The sequence below is a fragment of the Diplotaxodon limnothrissa genome, linkage group LG19, assembly GCF_057381915.1.
Source record: "Diplotaxodon limnothrissa isolate DT_005_m linkage group LG19, D_limnothrissa_male_GT1.1, whole genome shotgun sequence".
NCBI classification, from domain to species: domain Eukaryota; kingdom Metazoa; phylum Chordata; class Actinopteri; order Cichliformes; family Cichlidae; genus Diplotaxodon; species Diplotaxodon limnothrissa.
Window position 1 is genome coordinate 32,397,944 of NC_140614.1, and position 20,997 is coordinate 32,418,940.

Consider the following 20,997-nt stretch of genomic DNA (forward strand, 5'->3'; position numbering starts at 1 on the left):
AAACAATCTATATGCATGAAACCCATTATAACTTGGTTGTTTGTTGGTAACACGACTTTGTTATATGTGTGTTTCTGTGTGTGTCATCACGAATGGCTTAATTGTTGCTAATTCATGTTGGCTCTGCTTCACATGGAAGTCATCACTGATATTGCACATTACAGTTTCCTTCTGCTGCCTTTATAGCCGCATAATATGCTAAATAATGTGGGAGCCCATTTGCTTTTTAGAGCACAGGACATTACATACGAAGCTTTAAACTGAGTTAGCTCAGAGACTGCGTTTGCTTTAATCCACTCAAAACACTGCATGTTAAATATTTACTGCACTATGACAAGAGCAGCTTTATAAAACAATTGGAGGTAATGATAGCTTTTTATTGTTGCTTTGCAATAGTCTTCAGTAGAAAGACCGATAGTGATGGGTCACGTTTTAATTTCAAAAATACAATACACACACAACATGCTGGGACCATACAAAATAGTCAGAATGCCAGAGCTGTAAGCTGAGGTGGTAGAGTTGCTCTCAGCGGCAGGCTTCAGCACTGTGTGGTGCCCAAGGTGTGGTGACGTGATGTGAGCTGACAGCTGGCACCATGGGTAATAGGTCTAAAACTCCCATCATGTAGTCTGCTGAGGCCCCGTCCTGCCATTCTAACCCACCAGAAGTACGCACCTACTTGGCCATTACTTGTTTATTACTAAATCATAATTAAAAGCTACAGGAAGGTCAGAGTTATGATATAGCTTTGAGGTTTGGGGTGTGTGAAATTTACGTGTCTGAAATGACTCAGAGATCTTAGACTTGGAGATATATTTGTATTTAATTGCTTTAAGAAATAAATTCAAAGATCTGAAAAATAAACAACCACAATGTAAACACAAACGTTTCTTGCATCAATTTCTTTATTTTTTTTCCATCAAAAGAAATGCACAGATCAGCAAAGCTATTACATACAAATGGCCATACAATAGCAATTCATTTTTTTTCTGTTCTTGTTTGAAAGTCTTCAGGAAATTCTGTTGTGTCATGTATACACTGTATCTTGAACATTTGCAGTTACGCTGCATTCAGCAACAAAAGAAATCGTCCCAATGCTCTTCTTCCACGTTCAAATGAAAGTGTTCAGCCACAAACTACATATCTGGACAGCTACTTGTTACTGCTCCAGGAAAACTACTGTACTTACATACAATAAAGAAAAGAAACAAAAGTTTTGCATAGCTTCATTGTAATGTAGATACAGTACTGTAAGGCACTTCATGAAGAACTTTAGGCATTTTTAAAAATAAATCCTACACAATAAACCTTTTGTCACGTCATCCTACAGATTCCATCTCGATAGATAAATGTTACAACATCTGACGAAAAAAAATCTTTTCTTAAATCACATTTTTGCGCACTATGTATATCTACTATACTCCACTGCTTTTCTTTTGGCATTAAGTCTCAAGTTCAACATTCATATATTGTGCATAATATGACTCACACATTGTCCCCATAACCCCACACAACCCAATATTTCTCAAAAAGACCAAAAGAAAACAAAAATTGTGCAATGATTTGGGGTTATGTGGAGTAAAAGGCAACACGCTGTCAAAAACGAGTCCCCCAAACCAAAAGAAAACCTAAATGTCTGGGCAAGTTGTAGGTCATTTCCTCATAGACGGGTGCTGTACTGACAGTTACAGGGTACATCATTTTCATTTGCCTCTCCTCACACCAGTCCAAACCAGTGTGGGAGTGTGTGTCGTATTCCAGCAGTTGTAGGTGGGACTACATGCTCCAGCAGGCCACGTAGATAGAGGTAAGGAGGATGCATCTGCTCTATCCAAGCTGATCTTCGTACTGTTTGCGGAAGCAATCTCCAGCTGGGAAAAAGTCCCAGCAGCGCTCCTGATACATCTTCCACACGTAGGACTCCTGGACACAAGCCAACATCAGAGTTTAGCTCGAAATCTTTAACTTGCCTAAAGTAAGGCTGAATGTTTTGAACTTAAATATCCAAAATTTAAACATTACATAATTACAGGTGTGTTAATGAGCTGAAATGGGTATACTTGGTATTAACATGCAGTTAATACCAAGTGAACGTATCAACAGAAAGATCATTAAAACAGTTTTGGTATTTAGTGAGTATACTAGCTGTGTCCCAAAACCTAGGCCACCTCATTTTAAGGCTGATTACGTCACAGCCAGGAGACGAAGGCCGTCCCAATTTGAAGGCTGCTCCAAACGCGGTCGACAAATGCGTCCTTCATTTCCCCGAATTTGAAGGATTGTACCCTACCCCAGAATTCATAGCGCGGCCCAGCCGATTCCAGTTTCCAACAATGGCGGCAGCTACTTAGTTTTAATATTACTCTGATTACTCTTTCTGTAATCACAAAATAAACTTTTAACATATTCTCAGGCAAGAATGTAGCTGTGTAAATTTCATATATCTGCTCGATTTATCAAGACATCACATATTTGCAAAAGTGCTCCAATGTTTTCGGAGACGTCTGTTACCCTCCAGATCAATAGCTAGCCGGGGGTTCAAGGCTCACTGGAGCCGGCGAGAACAGCGGACTCCCGGCACATCGCTTTCAGATCCCCCGCGGTCTTTTACTACTCAGGTTAAACATGTAACTAAGTCACTCAGATAAATTAAAAATGTTATTGTTTGGCTTTTTTCAGTGTTTTATTTGTTCCTGAGTAAATCGGTTCAGCTGAGATTACAGCTAAATAAACGTCAAACAGAAAACTGATTAACAGAAGTGTGAGATGGTCGAGAATTTACTCCAATGTCAAGTTATATGTTAGCGAGTGAGGAGCAGACGGCTGAGTTTATTAAACTCGGTGTTCGGAGGATGCTGCCTATGAATTGGGACATAGCTACTGTCTTATCTAAGAGAGGCAAAACAGTTAGCTAGTAGATGAGCACCTACTTGAAATGTTATTGAGCAGTATTAATCTTACCACTTTATCCACACAAATATGACCTAAAATTAAAATTGAATCTCTATGTGTTTAGTACAATGACCTTAATTAATATTATGTAAACCACAGAGTATCAAACAACACTTTAATTCCACCACAATATGGGTAGATATGAAAAAACGAATAAACCAAAATAGGTGTTGACAGTAAGAGGAGAAATATTGAATGGGTTAAGCTAATCAGGGTAAAATAGTCTTCTACCTGTCCAGTGTGCTCTGTCTCATCCTTGTTGATGAGGTACATCAGGAAAAACCTTTATAAGAAAAACGAGAACAAAGAAAAAAATATTAAAGGGGAATCGCAGTCTTGTATCTAAGCCCATCACCACAGCTGAAGCACAGAGCAGGGACATGAGAAGCTTTTCTGTGACACATTTGATTTTTGCAACACTAATCACATAAATGTCAAACTCTCCGTCACTGGGTGTCACAGTTCCCGATGCTAGTGTCTAAGTAAAGTTACACCACCTCGTCTCTATCGCAGAATCACCTGTTGTTCCCCAAATCAAGCGTAAATGGCAATGAGCCGCTGTATCTCTATGGGCATCGCAGCATGCCAAATCATAATGAATACTGAATGAGAGCATGCTATCACAAACCTATTTTCCAATAAAGTTCATGGCATTAAATAGTAATGAAGCAACATAATGAGGTCGCTCTGATATCCTCCGGCCAGCTGACTGTGAGAGCAAATGGACTGAGACTTTCTATTGTTACTGGTATTATTCAGAAACACCGGCTAAGCGGTGCGTGTGAGGGAAACACAGGCAGGATACCTGAAGGGATCTAGTGTTCTGGATCAATGCTGCTACTAGTGACTTTGGTGTTTATGCTGCAGTAACGTGCTAAAGCCATCAATCATGTGGTTAAATTACAGAAAAGCGTTGACACGAATGGTAAAAGATTACTGCAATGATTACAAAACAAAAAAACATTAAAAACACTGCTGATCAAAAGGATACTCACAGATAGTTGGCCAAATTGTGCTCTTGTAAGGTGTGGGTCTCAAAGCCGTGGGGGGTTGTGTCGAAGTAATCGTTCCCGATCCCACAGATGAAACATTTGGTCTGAGGACAGAAAATGAAAATTAGAAGGCACGCTTCCTTCTTCTTTTTCTGTGCTTCATTGATGAACTACAGTAAACAAGAGTTTGCCTAAAGCAACACCAGATTGGACATATTTTACAATATTAAGGTCAAGTTACTCATCACGCTCAGTCCCACTCAGCCTATGAACAACAGAAGCTCTGCAGGGACCTTTTAGTCTGAGAAAATAACACAGTTATTTATTATTGACAGTTTCATTAAGGGTTATCTGCCCTTTCTTAGGCGACAAGGTTATGCATCAACAAGTATGCTTCCAAAATTCGGCTTAATATTTATATTCCCACATGCACGTTGATCTTCACTTGCCTGTCACAGTGACTGTTTAAATACTCAAGAGAGATAGGGAGCTCACAAAAATGTGTCACATCTCTGAAACTCAACACGTGATCAAATAGGGGGGTTAGGGGGTACAATTTCCATAAAGTAACCCAGACAAAGTAAAATATTAATGAAAAAAAAGAGACAAGTACACGAGACGAGACACAAGAGTCCACTAATAAGGCCGTAATCTCCAGAAGATCTACATTAAATCTATTCGTACATGAAAGGTGGACGTGAGCGCGATTATGCCGTCTAATGGTTAGGGAGGTGCTGTTATGAAGGGTCGAGCTGAGTGTTCAACTGTCTCGCTATTTCGAAGCAACTTTCCAGATATGAGGTTGGCCCATCATAAACTATACCCGGTTTCAGATGGTAAAGAGTGTAATCATTTGCAAAAATGAACATCATGTTGTTTTCAGCAGTCTGTGAAACAAACAGTTGCTCACCAAGAGAGTATTAACTGAGGTCATAGAACAAGAGAGCCGAGCGCTGTTACTGTGGAGTCTCATCCAGTCTTCTTTTTTAACAGTTGCCCCCTGATGGCCCTTAAGCCTGTAGCGAGACATGCATAAATATTTCTTCGAGTGATGGATATTACCTGTCGCTACATCGAATGAAGATAAACTTTATTGCTGCCCTTTTGTGATAAATATGAGTTCTCATGTTATTTGTCCTGGACTGTACAGAGCCACAAAACTGTGGAATGATGTGACACGTTTGTTTCGAGCTTGCATACCCCTCAGGAAGCATCGATAGAACTTCAGGCACTATGCTTCCTGCTTCACCGCTTCTGCTGCTGTTGATTGGCTGCACCAGCTGCTCTGTAACAGTAGCCTTGGCCCCGACGTTACTAGGCAACAGACAGTTCACCTCCTAAAGAAGTTTCTGAAGAACCATGTGACTGAAGATGTAAAGGGATGCTGGGGAACAGAGGACCTGGAGGACAACAATGTGATGCACGGGTTTCCCTCCACTTTTCTATCCCCTGACCCTCAGACTCCAGATCCATAAAAAAGAGACCTTCAAAGAGGAGGTTCAGAAGGAGGAGGCAGGAGACAGAGAACCAGGAAAATGTAGAATTTGCACTCCAAACACAGCAGGAAGGCAACAATCAGCCAACAGAAGAGCAGCAGAAACAGAGACGAGAGCTGACAGTGGGATGAGCAGGAGATCTGGAAGGACATCACGCTGACCCACCATCAGAGGATTCTGGATGTTCCGTCTCTTGAAGAGGTTTTAGACCATCGTTACGTGAATCCACAGAACATCATCCACAACATGACCAAAGTCAACAAACACGGAGTGGCCACACTGGACGACTTCTACAATGGCTTCACTTCACAGACCTATAAGCTAAGTCCATCTTTTATATGATTTACACTCCTGCCACTTCCTTCAGTGCTGCAAGTTATGATGATCTGTCCTCTCACCTCCATGTCCTCTTTGACCTGCTCCTGTTGGTCTCTTAACTCTCCAAAGGCATCAATGATCAAACCTGCAACCATAAAGGAACTGCTGTGAGCATGACATACATACCCTAAGCATAAAGACTGTAATATTTAAATGGATATATGTTGTGGGTTCGTCTAATTACTGATAAATAAGGTTGAAATTGGGATTTTTTTTATGTACCCTGGATGATGGCCAAGAGGATGACAATAACAAAGAAGAAGAACGTGATGTCGAACAGGATGCGGTAGAGCTCATAGGGGTCACCAGCTGGGTCCTCGATCTCATCCCCTATCCCGCCTCCTGCTCTTACCCCAACATACATGTGGAATAGGTAGCACTGCGGGAACACAGGTGGAGGTCTAATTGAAATCTGAGGCTGAGCATTAAGTCGTGGCTTATTTTAAGCAGCGAGCCCAAATCTGTTCCTTAAAAAAGAAAGCGTAACTCAGTTTACCGTCATCATGTCGTCGCACTTCATGTCCGGCTCATCCTCATCCTCACTCTTGTTGTAAAACTTCCTGAAGAAGTTGAAGGCCACCACAGTGTAGAGATAGACCACAACAGCTAGCAGGCCCACTGTCAGCACCAGCTACAGAGACACATGAAATCTGCATTCACAGACTCGCTCTTTTTTTGCTATTTATGTATTTCTTTTAGACACACAATGGACGCAGCAGGGGCAGAGCTGCTGGCTTCCATTTGTTTTCTATAAAAAAATTGCAACAAAATTAGATCAGCAAGAGAGGAGTGAGTAGAGAGAAGGGGAAAAGTTCAAACGCGTGGAAACGAAGAGAAAGTTTAGTGCAATAAGAAAACTCACATGAGTTATTTATTTATAGTAAATACAAAAAAAGAGTCTATTATTTCACATATAATAAAAAATGGATTCAGCTACAGCTCAGCCGGTTGTAAACCTGAAAGGCAACAACGCCGTAAAGCGCATTTAGATTGACAGCGTGATTGATCAGCCCACAGACGGCTGAGTCTGGGAGATGTCGCTGATTCCTTGTGGCCTTGCCATTTTGGTGCATTTCCGCCCTTGGAGACTGAGGTGACATTAAATTCTGATTTGTCCCTCTGGTCAGTTAACATGGGAATTATTGGAAGAACTGGCAATCCAAAGTGGGATTTAAATTAAGCCATGTGAGCCATTTGAACTCAAATGTCAAAGGATGCTGAGAACATTCCAATTATCTCACACGACACATACAGGATCTGCTAGATGACACATTTGTGATTCATGTCACCTGCATATTAGCTGCCAACAAGCGAGATCATTTTTCTCAGAACCTGATGAACCAAATTAGACCTAAATGGTCAATTAGATCAGTTAAATGACAAGAGAAACTGCCTAATAAAAAGATCATATTTGTTAATATGTTGGCTTTAACCTATTATAAAACCAAGCCTGGGTCTTTTAGCGCTTAAAGTAGCTTTTTGTGGGTGGCTGTAGCTCAGGTGGCAGAGCAGGTCAGCCACTAATCAGAAGGTCGGTGGTTCGATCCCAGGCTGCACCCTGGCTGCATGCCAAATGTCCTTGGGCAAGATACTGACCCCGTGTTTGCCTACTGGTGGTGGTCAGAGGGCCCGGTGGCGCCAGTGTCCGGCAGCCTCGCCTCTGTCAGTGCGCCCCAGGGCAGCTGTGGCTACAATGTAGCTTGCTATCGCCAGTGTGTGAATGTGTGTGTGAATGGGTGGATGACTGAATGTAGTGTAAAGCGCTTTGGGGTCCTATGGACTAGAAAAGCGCTATACAAATGCAGACCATTTACCATTTTTTAAGGACATACCGTATTTTCACAACCATAAGGCGCACTTAAAAGTCTTAGATTTTCTTCAAAACGTACGGCGCGCCCTATAGCGCAGTGCGCCCTGTGTGTTGTAATGAGGCCGTAGTAGAGAACACCATGAGAACGCTAAAGGGTGAAGTGTATGCGTTGACTTTATCACACATACCTGTATAAAAGAACAGGTATGTGCATTATGCAGGACATCGTTGTTTTAACAACCCTGAAAATGGCAAAGAGACACGCTTATGAAGCACAGTTTAAACTGAAGGCCATCAGCTACGCGGAGGAACATGGAAATCGAGCAGCGGCGAGAGAATTTAAGATTAACGAATCGATGGTTCGCAAATGGAGGAAGCTAGAAAACGAGCTCCGGCAGGTCAAGAAAATGCAGCTGAGTTTCCGCGGACATAAGGCGAGGTGGCCCGAGTTGGACGAAAGACTCAAGCGGTGGATCATCGAGCAAAGCGGGAGAAGCGTTTCGACGGTCAACATTCGGCTAAAAGCAGTTTCACTAGCTGAAGAGATGAACATTGAACATTTCCAAGGAGGTCCGTCTTGGTGCTTTCGTTTTATGAAACGGTGCCATTTTTCCATCCGGACCAGGACTACGGTAGCGCAGCAACTTCCAGCGGATTATAATGAAAAGCTGGCCATCTTCCGCTCCTACTGCAGCAAACACATCGGCGACAAAAACATCCAGCCCAGCCACATCACAAACATGGACGAGGTCCCGCTCACTTTTGACATCCCGGTGAGTCACACTGTGGAGAAGAAGGGGACCAGCACGGTAGCGATACGCACAACGGGGTATGAAAAGTCTTCTTTTACTGTTGTGCTTGGCTGCCATGCTAATGGACAGAAACTGCCGCCTATGGTGATTTTTAAGCGAAAGACTTTGCCTAAAGAGAAGTTTCCAGCAGAAATCATCATTAAGGCAAATGAAAAGGGCTGGATGGATGAGGAAATGATGAAAGAGTGGCTGAGGGAGGTGTATGTAAGGAGACCAGGTGGTTTTTTCCACGCATCACCATCGCTCTTAATCTGTGACTCTATGCGTGCCCATCTCACAGCCGATGTGAAAAAACTAGTGAAACAAATGAACTGTGAGCTTGCTGTCATTCCGGGAGGCCTGACAAAGGAACTCCAACCGCTGGACATCGGTGTGAACCGCCCGTTCAAAGTAAGGCTGCGAGCGGCCTGGGAGCGATGGATGACCGATGGAGACCACAGTTTCACCAAGAGTGGAAGGCAGCGCCAGGCGAGTTACGCCACAATTTGCCAATGGATTGTAGATGCTTGGGCTAACATGTCTGCTGGCACTGTTGTTCGAGTTTTCGCAAAAGCCGGCATCATTTCCAAGGAGCCGCACGGCACGGAAAGTGACTCTGACAGTGAAGAACGTGAACTTGGCATGTTTGGTGGAGATTTAGCGCAGCTGTTCAATTCAGGCACAGAGGATGAGGACTTCGATGGGTTTGATTGATGATAAAAATGTGAGTACCAAACTTTGTTTTGCTCCTGCTTTATTTTTTAAATATGCACACTTGTATGCTTGTGTGTTGTTGATGATGATGATTACTGGTAATAGAAATGTGAGTAAGGTACCGAACTCGGGTTTGCTCCCGCTTTATTTTTAAATACGCATACGGTACTTGTCTGCGCCCTATGATCCAGTGCGCCTTATGTGTGTGTTAAATACAGTAATGGCGCACATAACTGAGACTGCGCCTTTTAGTACAGTGCTTCTTATGGTCGTGAAAATACGGTAAATACATAATATTTAAATAACTGTGTTAACATTTAAAGCAACATTAAAATGATTTCAACTGAAATCTGTTTTGGGCGTGCAGAAAGCAGAATTTAGCACATTTTGAATGGCATACTTCAAATGCCATCACTGCAAACTGTGATCAAAAAATGTGTTTCACCACCAGCTCTGCAGTGACCCCTGCTGTTCAATAGAAGAGCTGTATGTGTTTCCTCCTCACCTGCTTGCCATTGTGCGTGACAGATGAAAGGATGGTGCGGAGAGTCTTGAAGCCCATGGCAATGTCCAGCAGATGGGCGGCAAAGAAGAAGTTGTTGTAGTGACCCAGGATGGACATGGTGGTGTACCAAACTAGATACAAGAATGACTGGTGGAGAAACAAAATGGATCAGAAGCCGTTCGCCCTGCTATAAAATCCTCCATCAACCTCCTCAGCTGTCAAATAATGTAAACCACCATCAATAAAACTACAAAACAAAGCAATTAATCATCCAAACTTATTTTTAAACTTACATTATCTGTAAACACAACCCCCATTTTCCAGACATGGTACTTTGTATCGATTGAGCTCAACCTGGCAACAGAGAAAAGTTGATATGAAGGGCTCGTATTTTCTGTTTGACCTCTATTTTTACTCCAAGCAGCCCTGGGCTGTCTGCTTTTTATCAGCCCAATCTCTCACCATGACACCAGTGAAGCCTCCTTGGCAACAGTTTCCTCTGTAGGGTTGAAATCCAGGGCACTCTTGTCCAACCCCAGCAGCTCTGCTATCCTCTCTGCTCCGTAAAGGTCTCCATACTTTTTTATCACCTACAAACAGAAGCCGCACGGAAATATATAAGAGACACGGCAGCTGACATTTAGTAAGTGTAACCAGATTCCATTTATAGCTTGTGTGCACAGCAGATTAAACTTAAATTACATGAGCTACTTACTTTGCGCTTGACAAATTTATCCCAGTAGTTGTTGGGAAAGGAGCTGATAAAAAAACAAAAACAGAATTAAACGTCTGTTTGCACAAGATTATGATTCGTCGTTTGATAAAAGGCAGACTCACGGAGTGTTGATGACCAGTCTGTCCCACTGTCCTTTAATGTCGTCATCAGACGGCTGCTCGGTGATGTAGAGGCCTGCAAACTCCAACTTCCTTGCTATCTCCTTCTCCCGCTTGAACACTACCAAAGGCACCTTGAACACACGAGAAATCGGGCTGCATCACTGAGACAGTGTGTGTGTGTGTGTGTGTGTGTGTGTGTGTGCACGTGAGTGCATGGGTTAACAATGAACAAGTGTACTGAAATATAAAATGTACATATACCCAAACAAGATATTTGAAGTTACTTGATTTTTTTAATGCTCCACATGTGTGCAGTTTTATTTTTGCACCTACAATGCTTAACAAATTCATTAGACCACCTTAAAAAACTGTGCATACCTTCAGGTAGTAGTATCCCACTACACACAGGAAAGATATGATGGTGTGTAGTATTGCCAGACAGCGAAGTGTTGGTGCCATGTAACCTGTGCTCTCCTGCAAGACGAAATACTCAAGCGCTCCCTCGTCTTCCTCCTCCCCAGCTCTGCCTCGACCCTTCCAGGGGTCTTCATCATCCGAGTAATCACCGGTCACCTAAAAGGTGACGACACCAAATTTGACACCCAGCTTACAAAACAGCGGGACCCTAAGGTGAGTATATAAAGTGGTAGTTTAGCTCCAAACTTACTTTGTAGAAGAGAAGAATAAAGTTGATAGCAAAGGCAACAAAAAGTGCCAAGAAGCGGAGATTGTAGAAATTTCTTGCCAGGTAGTTCTGTGAAAAGGTAATCGTGATCATCATCTTTGTTTTTATGTCTAACAAGTTTGTATTTGTGCTTAATGTAACAGTTGTGATCTTAAAACTGCAGTGAGGAAAACATCTGACCAGCATCTTAGTCTGGTAGACTTCCAAGCCGGCGAAGAAGCTCGCCATGAAAGCCTCCGGTGCCTCTTTCTTCAAGCCGAGCCTTTTCTTCGGGGCTTTCTTCTCCTCCACTGACAGCTCTGGAGGAGCTTCGTCTCTAGTCTTGTCATGGTCCTTCTTCTCACCATCTTCTGAACTGCAAGCATAAATTATACATTAGTGTTGTGTTCATAGACACAGATGTATACTTAATATGGAGAAACAAAATGTGGATACTAAGCAAAGGGACAAGCACAGGAGTAAGCATGGATACGATAACTGCTATTTATGTGAAACTAATCTAACACAATCCTCAAATAAACATATGCAAGTGGTAATGTAGGTAACAATGAACAAGTTACACTCACTCTCCCTTCTCTGTATCAGATCTGTAGTCTCCGTTCACAGCCCTCGTCTTTGCAGCCATCTGGAATCAGCAGATTACTTTAACATTCAGGTTCTACTAATAAGGGTGTGTTCTTCTTCTATTTTCTGAACAAAATCACTAACCTGTGCCTTCTTCTGCTTGACTGCACTGGCTATTGACGGGGCATCTCCCACCACCACCTCAGACACATCCCCCAAACCTGGCTCGGCCCCGTGCTTGCCCTCCTTCTTCGGCTGTATGTTGAGTAGCTCAGCCATCAGATCTGCCTCTGCTGCTTCCCCTTGAGCCATCTGACCCAACTCAGCCAACGCTGACGCTTCGCTTGCCTCCATCTTTTCTGTTTCTAACACGTCTCCATGGATCCCGAACTGAGTGGGGTCAGGCATGTTTCCCAAAATATCTGTAACCTTCATGTTCTTAGCCCCTTCAACGAGGCCACCCCCAAACATCGTGGTCCACAAGATGTGGAAGAATCCCCAAATTAGGCTGTAAACAAAGTGAAAGAGGCCTGTGATGATCATCCAAAAGAAGGAGAAGAAGCCCCGCACCATCTCCTTCACACTCATCTTCCTGAATTTCCTGAATTGCCGCCGCATGCTTTTAAGAGTAAGCAGCTGGCGGAAGTGACACAAGCTCTTTTTCATGGAGATGCATGCGATTGTAAATGCCGAGGAAGACTCCATCATCGCGCTCTCCTCGTCTTCCTCTTCCTGGTTCTCCATCATGGTCTGGATGTCATCCTCTTCTTCCTCCGGGCGCTCAACGGGGTCTGGCTCTGAAATCTGAGAGGCCAGCTGCATCTCGAAGATCGTGTCCTCGCAGAAGTTTACAAACAGCTCCATCTTCTCGCTCTCTCCGCCCTCGTTGACCACGTCAAAGATGAACTGCCGCTTCGACTCTTTCACCTGAGGCTTCTCCCATTGCGTGCGACTCGACTGGCTGATCTCGAAGTACACTCTCTCGATGCGCTTGGCTCCGCCCATGATCTCAATGCGGCCCAAGTAAGGCTCGAAGTAGCTGAGGACGCTTTCGGCCAGGTCCAGGAAAGTTGAGAGGCGGGCATCGTGAGGCATGTGCTCTGAAAGATTGGTTAGCAACACGGCGACGTTAAAGCCGATGTCTTTTGCCGGTTCGTGAAACCTCTCAACAAACTGCTCGTAGTTGAACATGTCGTTCTCGTCAGCCTCGGCGCAGGAGAGAAGAAACTCAATCTCAGACTGAGAATACTGCTTCTGGTTCTCCATGGACTTCTGGAAATCCTTCTTTGAGATGACGCCTTTGCTCTCGGGGTCGTACTCCTTGAAACTGTCCGAAGTAGTCAAGTCCTTCAACTTGAGGAACATGTCGAAAAATTTCAGGATCATCTCCACGTTACTGGAAGATTCCACCAAGGTGTCCACCATCTGTTTGCCGATAGTTCCATTCACAACATTACCTGTGAGACAATAAAGCGGTAAATTTTATCAGTAAACTCATTAAAAAAAACACTTCCCCATGCAGATCAGACTAATCTGCTCTGCTACACATTTGATTATATCAGGCAAATAAATCCGATTTATGAAAGTACCAGCATACAAAGCTTATATAATGTTATTAAAAACAAAAAAACCACCTTCAAGTAGCGAGAGCATCATGACGACCATGTCCTTCTGCAGGTCCAGCAGCTCCTTTAGTAATTCAATCTGACTGGAGTCCTGTTAGAAAAAAGACAGAAAGTCATAGTACAATATGTCACACAGACCACTGATAGTCTAACTGTAAGGGTACAGCCAGGCTCTTTAATATCCCTGTGATGGAGAGATCAAGGCTTTAATATTGTAGGGACCTCAAATGGCCCCTGCTGTGGCCCAGAAGGTCCTTCTAGGTAACATCGATCCATCACAACCAGGGTTTATATTATTTTGCTGTCTAGGAACAGATGGCGAGGTCAGGCTGACTCGTTTAATGTCTCTATGGGCTTTGTATTCAATGTGCCATAAATCTGAAGCGTACTTTGATGCACCTGTGCTCTTCTTCATCCTGGCTGCTGCTGTCAGACCCAGCCCCTTTGTGACGACCACGAGATAAGATTAGGTGGGTGGATTTCATCCCACTCCTGGCTTATTGGACATATCAATGATGGAGTCATATATCATGTAGCTGAGGTGAACAACATGTGTAATTGTACTGGAGTTGCTTCTGATTATCAATGAGCCTGGAGAGACCTCTAGTGGCAACGAATAAAACACCAGGGGCTGTTCACATTTTCACATCTGTACAAGCCGTTATTTCAAATCTTTACTTAAGTAACAACTATTAACTATAGCTAAGCAGGCATGTATTAAAACAAGCAGCCCATTTTCTTTTAAAAAACTGTCACTTGACTTAATGTAGTTGTACAAGCAGGTGGTTGACCTTATACATATGCTAGTTTATTTACACTGCCATCCCTTTGGTTCCTATTATTTTTAGATCTACATTTCTGTGCAAAAGTCTTGAGGTACGCTTCCTTTCATGATTTTTTTAGGGAAATGGGAAACAGGTACAGTAGTTTCCTGAAACATGACTGAAAAACATTAAGCATTAACATAAAAAAACCCCACTGAACATGGTTAGGTATAAGAACGCGACAGCAAATGAGTAAAAAAGAGAAATTTTCAAAGACTACTCTAAGGAACAGCGGCTCAGTGGAAGCCAAATAGAAAGAAACAATACTTTGGCGTAGTACATACAAATACAGGCCATACCATAGTACTCTATATGCTGCTAAAATGGAGAAAAACAATCCTCTCAGTTAAAGATAAAAAGGCCATTACACCATATATTTTGTTAAGTGGAGTCAATTTAAGGCAAATCATTTATAATAGGATTAAATCTTAATCAGCAAAGTACCAGCTTTCCAATGTGAAGCAGAAATCCTTCACAGTGAAAGTAAAGATGAGCAAAACACAAGTAAACAGTTTAGTCAACACAGAATGAAACAACTCAAGCAAGTGTTTAAGTTAGTTTAAGTTAAGGCACATCTGCGTCACTGCAGACAAACACATACCTGAGATAACTTCATCTGCATATTGGCAAAAACATGCAAGAAGCCCACCACAGCGTCCCACAGCCTGCTGTGAGCCAGACTCTGCTGATTCCCTATACACGGACCCTGGAGCACATAAAACAGAGACGAAAAGAGACGCTCAGACGATGACAAGCAGCCTTTCTCGTCACTAAAGCGCCGAAAGACCGTTAAGATATTGTAATGAACATTTTAAGCAGCTTTTACTGTGGAGAGTTGTGATTATGTACCTGTATATACTCTGTTAAAGAGTTGAACACCTGTTTGGCCACTGCTAGTGCTCTGGAGAAGTTCCTCTGACCGGCCTCATCAATGACATCCTTGCCAGAGTAGTACCAGTAGAAATCACTAATAGATTCCTAAAAGAGAAAGCACTAAAATTAATAGCATATCTACTTTATTGAAATTTAAAGCTCTGGATGTAACAATGTGATACCTGCAGTCTTAGTAGGTAGTCCACAGTACTAATGATTATGTTGACTGTAGTTGTGTTCCCTGTCTGCGTCCTTAGGAAGTTTTGAAAATCTAAAACAGAAGATAAAAAAGATTAAACACCAATTTCCTGCAGATAGATACTATAGGAATTTATTTTCTAGTCATTTCTATGCAGCTTGAGGCAGCATGGCTTTAATATTGGCTTATGGGAAAGCATCCACCTACCATTGTTATGTCCCTCGCAGAGAAGCTGCAGAAACCTAAAAAGATCCTTAGTGAATTCATCATTCTGCAGTACCTTGGAACCTGAGGACGGGAAATAAGATTAGCTGTCCTCCTCAGTGACAGGAAGGTCAAGCACCCATCATTTTAATGTCTGCACAGGCATCAGAGCTTGTTGCACATCCTCATAAAGCTGCTGTTTAGTTGTCAGACGGCATCAAATTATGTGCACTATATTGACGGTTCGGAACACACACGCATACGAGGTATAGTGCATCATCTCACAAGTCAAAATAAGGCTTATAATAGGAACCAAACTGAGCCTTGTTGTTTAATACCAGCAAATCTTTGTTGTTTAGTACAAACAAAGCTTTGGGAGATTTATTGCTTAATACACGCTGGTTAGTATGATCAAAAAAGGAAAAAAAAGGAGGGGTGGGGTCCAAAAATAACAAGCATTAATTTTGCTTAAAAGAAGAAGTGGAAAGATCTGAGTCAGTTTGGGGCAGCTGACTGTAAACAATCTATCCAGATGTCAAAGGATGCATGCATGCGTTCCTCCAAGTCCAGATTAAAGAAGGTGGTTATTTTGCATTCAGAATGAGGGAAGGGGGGGAAGTGGGGGAGGGCTGGTAGAGGATGAGTAGAGGGATGAGGGAGTTGAACTGGAGGCAATCAACATGTCAGCATTTCATAGAATGAGTAGAATCTAAACCGTGTATTTACCCCGCTCACTCACGTTGACTGCGACCGATGACATAAAAACATGATCAGAAGAAAACAAACAAACAAACAAAACAGAAGCAGACATAAGCAAAGGAGAAGACATTTAGAGTCAATCAGAAGAAGTAGGAACAGGAGAGTGATAGGGCTGTAGATATATCTTTACATACTCACACTGGATTGCGACACTGACATGCAGTACCAAGTCTTAAAAAGAGTACAGTCTGCTTATTGGGCCGGTGTTTAGGACCAAACTAGCAGTTACCATCACTTATGCCTGAGCTTATGAGGTGAAAATGAGCTGGGATATGTATGGTTAAAGCATATTTATATACTGTATGCAACCCATCGGTTTAAATAAAGACCTCTGATTATAAAAAGTGAGCTTTTATGCAAACTGAGTGTTCTTAAGTTGCAGACGAGGCTCAGACAGGACTTAGACATACAGTAGCACATGTTTGCCTGCATGATGATGTGACAACGTAACACAAAGGACCCACGTGATATGGAGATGTACAACAACAAACTAAAGAGCAGTTTTTTTTTTCCAAGCTAACCTTGTGGCTGTCATTTTAAGAAAAACAGCAAAATGAGACTAAGTAGGACACTACACGTTACAATACCGGTTGTTTGCTAAGAGACATCGTCCACGATGGAGTGAGGAAGAAGATAAAGGTCAATCTGCTGCACAAATAAAGCTGCAAAATTTGTACATTTCTGCACATTGCCAATTTGCAAATATGCCGTCTGTTGCTTTTCCTATTAAGGTGATTAAAAGTCTCCAAGAAAGGGGACGAGAAGGAATTGGAACACTAAAACTGTGTTTTAGTCACTTACTTGATCCCTCTTCAGTTACCATACCCAGACCTTCAGCTTTGTTTTGCCTTTCAAAAGCATTCAAGTCCAGGACGCTGCCAAAAGAGAAAAACGATTTAAGTAACCTGAATTTCTGGAAAATGAACCGATCGGCATAACTTTATGACCACTTGTATAATACTGTTTGATGGCCCCGACCCATTGAGGCATGGACTCCTCTGGACCCCTGAAGTTGTGTTGTGGCATCGAACAACAAGATGTTAGCAACAGATCCTTTAAGTCCTGTAAAGTGCAAGGTGGGACCTCTATGGATTGGACTTGATTGTCCATAACATCCCACAGATGCTGCATAGCAGTGAGGAGATCAGAGGTGAAGTCCACACTTCAAACTCGTTGTTGTTCTCCTCAAACTATTCCTGAACCAATTTTCCATTATTATCCTGTGAAAGAGGCCACAGCCTTCAAGGAATATCATTTCAATGAGTGTATATGGTCTGAAACAATGCTTAGGTAGGTGGTGCATGTCAAAGTAACATCCACATGGATGGCAGGGCCTAAGGTTTCCCAGCAGAAATGATCCCAAAGGCTTAGCATCTTCACATAGTGCATCCTGATGTCAGGTGTTCCCCAGTTAATCACACGCATGCATCCGGCCCATCCACGTGTCCTGGTCATAGGAGCAAGCCACCTTCTTCCATTGCTTCATGGTCCATTTCTGACACTCACGTGTCCATTGTTGGCACTTTTCGCAGTTTGCATCCTGACTGGTCTGTAGCTATGCCAAAGCACAGGTAACAAACTGTGATGCTCTGTGTATTCTGACACCTTTATTTCAGAATCATCATGAACTTTTCTGGCAATTTGCTCTACAGTAGCTCATCCTGACCACACAAGCCAGCCATAGTCTCCCACATGCATCAGTGACCCTGTTGCTAGTTCACCACTGTTCCCTCCTTGTATCACTTTTGATAGATACTGACCACTGCAGACTGGGAACACCCACAAGAGCTGCAGTTTTGGAGATTCTCATTTGTCAAAGCATCACAGTTTGGCCTTTATCAAACTTGCACAAATCCTTACACTCGCCCATTTTTCCTGCTAACACATCCTCTCAGGACAAAATCTTCTCTAATATATCTCCCCCATTAACAGGTACCATGATAAAGAGAATCAGTGTTATTCACGTCACCTGTCAGTGGTCATAATGTTATAGCTGATTGATAACAATTTACCGCTGTGGGAAAGTAAAGCAGAACGGTCAAAATGGATGTTAAAAAAATGGCTAGTTCTGAGTCAGGAAAACTAGATAACTGTTTGAACTGCAACTGCAATAAAAAGCAAGTTTACTGTGTATTAATCCCTCATCGCTCCAGTACCTGCATGACATCATGAGTCCGGACAAGCTTTTAAAGAAGCCAACATCTCTTTTTTCCTTGAGATAATCCAGCATTTTCTGCATGAAAGGAAAAGTACAGTCAGGCTAAAAGATGAAGCTGTTAACTGCAGAGACTAGACGTGAAGAGTACCGTGTTACCTGTTGAACCAGGATGTTCCCTCCATTGAGAATGGAGATGCCCAGCTTGAGCGTGACAGTTACCGTAGCACCCAGTCGACCTGATGATCATAGATGACCGTTGATCTAAATACATAGACTGCAGGAAGGCAGACAGGTCAGGCATTTGATTTCTTACCTTTGCTGGCGCTGATCATTTGAAGCACCATCTCCGCAGCCCCTCTGTCATGAAGTCTGGCCTGCTGATACAGCATCTTTTGCTTCTCCATTTCCTTTTCCTGTAGGACATTATGACATGCACCACTTCTGAATATGATTGAAAACAGAAAAAAAGTTTAATCTTGAACAACATTCCCTCAAATATTTAGAGCACCTCAAATGTTTTCTCTTTTCCTTCCTCTTCTTCGCCTTCAGCACAACTCTGGGAAGAAAAAAACGACTATCAGAGCTGCATGTTTCTGCTAAGAAGCTGACAAGAGCAATTTAATGAGATTCAATGAGATACCTTTGCCATCATATCTGCGTAGGCAATATACAAGGGATCCTCTTCCAGAGAACTAACAAAGAAGAGAGATAAATATCTCTTTATTGAACCTTGTATATTTCACATCTCTACTGTAAATCTGTACATAATAAGTGGCAGTGATCGCATTTATAGCCACTGCAGCAAATAAACCAGAGAAACACTGAAAAGCTGCTTCGGTTTTCTTCATAGTGTAAAATATGACGATGGTTTAGCTTATTGCTCTCTGTAGCAGCTGAGAAGCATGCCAAAACAATTATGTAGCACAGATGGAGCAACCTGTGTTAGTGCCAGGTGGCCAGGTGTGTGAGAGTATATTTACCTGCATTCAGTCAGAGCGTTATGGCTGAAATGCAGAATGAGCTGGTGAAGAGGGTCTGGCTGCTTTCTCACCTCCTCCTCCTCCTCTTCCTCCACTTTAGGCTGTATTTTCTGGACACAGCCACATGAGTCAGGCTAACGTTTAACCCAACAAATGTGTATCACAACACTATTTTACAAGTTCATGTCAAAGGGGACCTATTATGCTCGTTCCCAGAGTCACATGATTAGCACAACATCCTATTATCTCTGGATCTTGGTGGATCCCTTCAGGTCATCGTCTTGCTGCCCCTGACAAACTAAAGGTTTGAACAGCAGGTGGGTGAGAGAAGAATTTGAAGCCTAAGCTTTTGGCTCACATGGATTACCTGCACATCTCCAGAGCTGATTATTTGAAACTTTGGCTACGTTTAATATGAGAAATCTCTATCTCATACATACATATGGTGGAAAAACATAATAGGTCCAACTGTTAACTCCTATGGGAGAAAAAGACATGCACAAAACATGCATGCAAATGCAACAAACACACACACGCTGGTACAAGCGCACACAAATACACACACACACACACGATTGATGGTGTTAAGCAGCGTTAAAGGTGAGTGGAGTTAAGCATGACTCTCCACAAGCCCAGTTTACCCTCATATATAACCATTTTATAATTATTTTACTTACTGGAACAATTGGTTTTTTAAATGTTTTTATAAATACGTGCGTCTGATTGGCTGAATCTTGACATTCTTCATCTATTGCACTGTAACTTCATCAGTAATATAAAGATACAGTAAGACATTGATACGAATATGCTAAGAAGAAAGTTTATAGTTTAAATCTTTATAAATTCAAAAAGTTTCTTTTTTAATAAACAAACACAGCCTAGTTTGTTCCAATATGCCGCATGTAATATATCGCATGTCTAACAGTAAGCTGCTGTCCTGATTGTGGAGCTTAATGGAAATGAAAGTCCAGGAAAGAATCTGAACTTTCATCAACTTTAAATGGAAGTCAAAGCATCCTGACAGGATGCTTTCTTGCCTCTGCTTGGATGGGCCACAGTGATCAAACTACTTTGCTGGCTCTGACATCAGCAGTGATGTCATGCTTACCACAAATGGGCCTAGCTGTAAACCACTTTGCGGATGACTGAAGAGAGTGGTGTGAGCTACGCGCTGCTTCCCGCAGCACATGGGTGCCGACATAAGGGCACCGAAGGGACAGCACAAGTACTTACTGCAAGGTCCTGCACTAGTTTCTCTTCAAAAGAGTACTCTTCTGTTTCTATCCATATTCTCTGATAGGCCAGGAGGAAGAGGTTAATAGAGCGATGCCTAGGGAGGGGTAAGAATAGAGAAGCCTGGGTTAAAGATGAGCAGAGCAAAGGACGGAAGAAGTTGGAGAGAAGGATGGTAGAAGTCCCTTCAGGAGAGGTTAATATCAGTTAGTTTAGAGCACTGATCTAACAGGCCACCTGTGAGGAAATCTTGACTTTTTTTGTTGTTTTTTGTTTCCTTTTGTTTATTTCTGGCCTAAATCTGGAGATAATGTATTCCCACATTACATTTTTTTTCTTCTCACACAGGCAGAGTAATGAAAAAATTTGAGGCCAGCTCAAGTTTGATTCGCCTCGAGTCAGACGCCATCACACAGCT

At 42.5% G+C, this 20,997-nt stretch overlaps 1 protein-coding gene across 1 annotated transcript in view; it reads right to left on the reverse strand.

The window, feature by feature from the left end:
• Window positions 1-1,827: 1,827 nt before the first annotated feature.
• The window catches only part of LOC146612610 (ryanodine receptor 3), a 116,624-nt gene continuing 97,454 nt past the window's right edge, over window positions 1,828-20,997 (reverse strand). Inside the window, exons 77-106 of the mRNA XM_085342496.1 lie at window positions 20,580-20,676; window positions 19,347-19,456; window positions 19,007-19,058; window positions 18,875-18,922; window positions 18,680-18,779; window positions 18,523-18,602; window positions 18,365-18,441; window positions 17,010-17,083; window positions 16,176-16,193; window positions 15,453-15,533; window positions 15,229-15,317; window positions 15,023-15,151; window positions 14,775-14,879; window positions 13,359-13,440; window positions 11,869-13,181; window positions 11,727-11,785; window positions 11,341-11,515; window positions 11,143-11,229; window positions 10,854-11,048; window positions 10,476-10,606; window positions 10,354-10,396; window positions 10,101-10,228; window positions 9,932-9,992; window positions 9,639-9,785; window positions 6,315-6,449; window positions 6,041-6,197; window positions 5,839-5,903; window positions 3,948-4,048; window positions 3,184-3,235; window positions 1,828-1,923 (exon numbers count right to left, since the gene is read on the reverse strand). Coding sequence (XP_085198622.1) covers window positions 1,828-1,923; window positions 3,184-3,235; window positions 3,948-4,048; window positions 5,839-5,903; window positions 6,041-6,197; window positions 6,315-6,449; window positions 9,639-9,785; window positions 9,932-9,992; window positions 10,101-10,228; window positions 10,354-10,396; window positions 10,476-10,606; window positions 10,854-11,048; window positions 11,143-11,229; window positions 11,341-11,515; window positions 11,727-11,785; window positions 11,869-13,181; window positions 13,359-13,440; window positions 14,775-14,879; window positions 15,023-15,151; window positions 15,229-15,317; window positions 15,453-15,533; window positions 16,176-16,193; window positions 17,010-17,083; window positions 18,365-18,441; window positions 18,523-18,602; window positions 18,680-18,779; window positions 18,875-18,922; window positions 19,007-19,058; window positions 19,347-19,456; window positions 20,580-20,676 — 4,087 coding nt within the window. The remainder of the gene's footprint in view (window positions 1,924-3,183; window positions 3,236-3,947; window positions 4,049-5,838; window positions 5,904-6,040; window positions 6,198-6,314; window positions 6,450-9,638; window positions 9,786-9,931; window positions 9,993-10,100; window positions 10,229-10,353; window positions 10,397-10,475; window positions 10,607-10,853; window positions 11,049-11,142; window positions 11,230-11,340; window positions 11,516-11,726; window positions 11,786-11,868; window positions 13,182-13,358; window positions 13,441-14,774; window positions 14,880-15,022; window positions 15,152-15,228; window positions 15,318-15,452; window positions 15,534-16,175; window positions 16,194-17,009; window positions 17,084-18,364; window positions 18,442-18,522; window positions 18,603-18,679; window positions 18,780-18,874; window positions 18,923-19,006; window positions 19,059-19,346; window positions 19,457-20,579; window positions 20,677-20,997) is intronic.